At 33.9% G+C, this 3014-nt stretch overlaps 1 protein-coding gene across 1 annotated transcript; it reads right to left on the bottom strand.

Annotated features, from left to right (window-relative positions):
- Positions 1-1842: 1842 nt before the first annotated feature.
- On the bottom strand, positions 1843-2721 carry LOC133321525 (farnesol dehydrogenase-like). Its single transcript, XM_061530609.1, has 3 exons — positions 2444-2721; positions 1946-2381; positions 1843-1884 (listed from the first exon to the last, which is right to left on the bottom strand). Exons 1-3 carry the CDS (start codon positions 2719-2721, stop codon positions 1843-1845), a joined length of 756 nt encoding a protein of 251 aa, XP_061386593.1.
- Positions 2722-3014: the final 293 nt, after the last annotated feature.

The raw sequence follows: 3014 nt of genomic DNA on the forward strand, positions 1-3014 counted from the left end.
AAAGTTACAGTTGACGACTCAGCACCGTCAGTTCCAAACTTTAGTAGATTTTATGGTGCAATACAGCGATTTGGCAAGGGGCCAGTTGCAGAGTTCAAATGCGAAACGACGCGCCAAAAATTTGTAGAGAAAACTGAATGATGACCTTAATTCAGATGGACCTCCTGTAAGAGATGTCGCTGGTTGGAAAAAAGTAATATTTTATATATAAAATGTGAAACTATGTGTGCATATTTACAGGTTGGTGTTAATAGCCACCTTGTCCAAGCAATTTCAAAGCAGTGGCCACTTTTATTGGAGTTGAAATTGCTGTGGATCTATTTGGAACGACGAGGTCATTTTTAATAGCGTTTATTAAAAACATAAACGCATCTTTATTGAGACTAACATTTTGTAAAAATTTATAAAAATTAAATATTTGAAATTTTTTGTCACATTATTCGTACTTCTATTTTCATACCCGTGTTCACTTAGGTAGAGTATATTTGATCGATCTCTTAAAATTCTTTTTTTAGTTGGTTCATCATTTTTGTTTAAAAAAAAAAAACACTCGTACCACATAAGAATATGTTTTTATTTACAATTTTTTGACGTTTCCTTTTGTCATTCTTCGTTATTGTTTACTTTGTGGTGCCAGTTTTGCCCTATTTTCGATTTATTTTGCGAATGCATTTGCGTGAACGATACAGAGTACCAAATTGCACTCTTAACGCATTTAGCTTTCGCATCGCACTGGCTTTCGCAACGCAATACAGAGTAACCCCCCAGAATGTCCAGCTTCACATTGGTGAAGGCTCCTTCGATATCGAGGAACGCATACAATGTATAATTAGAATTCTTCATATTCTTCTTGATATATCCGAAAACCTCGTGTAAGGTAGTGTCCACAGATTTGCCTTTGATGTAGGCATGTTGGGATTTGCTGATATTGTTCGAATTTATGGTGCTCCTAATTTCGAGGTCTATTAACCCTTCAAGTGCCTTGAATAGAAACAAGGCAGAGGATAATCGGTATATAGCCCAAAGGCAACGTATGACTTGGCTTCCCAGCTTTCGGATTAAGGTTTAAGTTACATTTTCCCATAGACTTGGTATGTATGATAATATCAGACAAGCCCTATAAATACCCTTTGGCCCATACCGATCACCTGCAGCTGCGACATAGCCGGTATTCTGTTATCTGTTATCAATTAAATTTTTTAATGTACGTATGTATGTTTAATTTTTTTATATTTGTGATACAAATTATTTAGATAAAAACACAACTCATTTTTATATATAATAATTTTCCATTCCATTCCTACTGGAGTAGTCATAATCCACTTAATCAAATTTTTTAATCATAACCTATAATAATCAAAAACTTTTTTTTTTGTAATTTAATCGGTATAATATTCTTTAGTAGTTCAATATCCCTCCCTTTTACATTTAAGCCGCTTAATACAATAAAATTTATATTTAATTGTGAAATGTAGCTTACAGCCTGGGCACTATGAAATAAATAAATAGATAAAAAATAAATAGGAGTTTTTACAAGCCCTTACGATACGCATCATTTATTCAATATTCAAATGTACAGAATATTCCTTCCCCAGTCTTGTGCCTAAAGTGAATAGATGTGACAACAAATTTCCGACTATCTTCCAATCCTAATTTCCTTCATACAGCGAATTAGTAATATGTTTCCATATATTTTTTCAGAAAATACCATTCATTATAGCAGCAATAACTTGTACTCTCTTTATAAGGATTCTTACTAAAATAATCCAATCATACGTATTTTATTTTGTTTTGTAATATGAATATTTATTTCAGTATACGAATTAGCATTCATTCATGAATTCAAAACATCTCTCCCATTGGCTTCAAAGTAATTTCATGTATCTAAAAATAATCAAAAAAAATTAATTTCAATTTTAATCTCATAATTTATTTTTGAAAATACCTGAACATTGGGTGGTGATCTCAGTGCAAACACTACAGCATCGGCAATATTATCCGGATCCAGCCGTGGCATATCCTTAACATAAAAATGTATTTCTTCGGGAAAGATATTTGTATTGACAGCACCTGGGCAAATGCCAGTAATTCGAACTTTACTTTTATGTAATTGAAATTCTTGACGATATGTTTCGGTCATTGCGGTAATGGCAAATTTTGTAGCCGGATATATGTTAAATGATGGTAAGACATCTATAAAATTTAACACTTGTTGACCTGCAATGCTGTTTATAATCAATATATGAGCCTCATTGCCTCGTTTATGCATGCGCTGGAATGCTTCACGTGTACACCATAGTACTCCCATGACATTAGTGTCGATTACTTGCCGTATTTTCTCGGTATTGCCGGGAGCAATTAATTCCGTTTCACGTGTTATTCTGTACGGAAAATAAAAAGAATAAAATTAAATTGGAGTAATTACAAATTTGATTTTTATTACCCAGCATTGTTTAGTAGAACATCAGCACCGCCTAATTGTTTTTCAGTCCATTCAAAAGTTTTAATGACCTCATCCTCTTTAGAGACATCACATTTTCGTGGTATAAAGAGAGATTTTTGCCTTTCAGGTAAACTCTCTTGTAACTCTTTCAATTTGGCTTCCCTTCTAGCCAAACCAACAACTCTTAGCCCGGCTCCAACTAAAGTTCTGGCACATGCAGCACCTATACCTCCACTGGCTCCGGTAACAATTGCCAATTTATTGTGCCAACGTTCCATGTTGAGAGCAGATTGTGAAAAGAATATTCACATTTGCTACTCTAATGTCGCAAATCAATTTTACGTTGGCATTTATAAGGTTTCAATTGCACCTACATTTGTGCGCTTAGTTTAAAAATATATCGTTATAGTTTAGGGGTTGCTGAATACAATAGGTGTCATTCGTTTGAATCATGAGGGGGGTCTTTAAATTAACGAAAACAAGAAAAAAATATATATAGCTGTTTTCTCGAACTGTCCGCAGGAGTCTGTTGGAAAGGTTTTGCCTGTCAATGAGGAGACACTATATTTTC

Source organism: Musca vetustissima, unplaced genomic scaffold (assembly GCF_032173495.1).
Source record: "Musca vetustissima isolate MV318-11 ecotype Yass unplaced genomic scaffold, APGP_CSIRO_Mvet_v1 utg38055, whole genome shotgun sequence".
Taxonomy (NCBI): Eukaryota; Metazoa; Arthropoda; class Insecta; order Diptera; family Muscidae; genus Musca; species Musca vetustissima.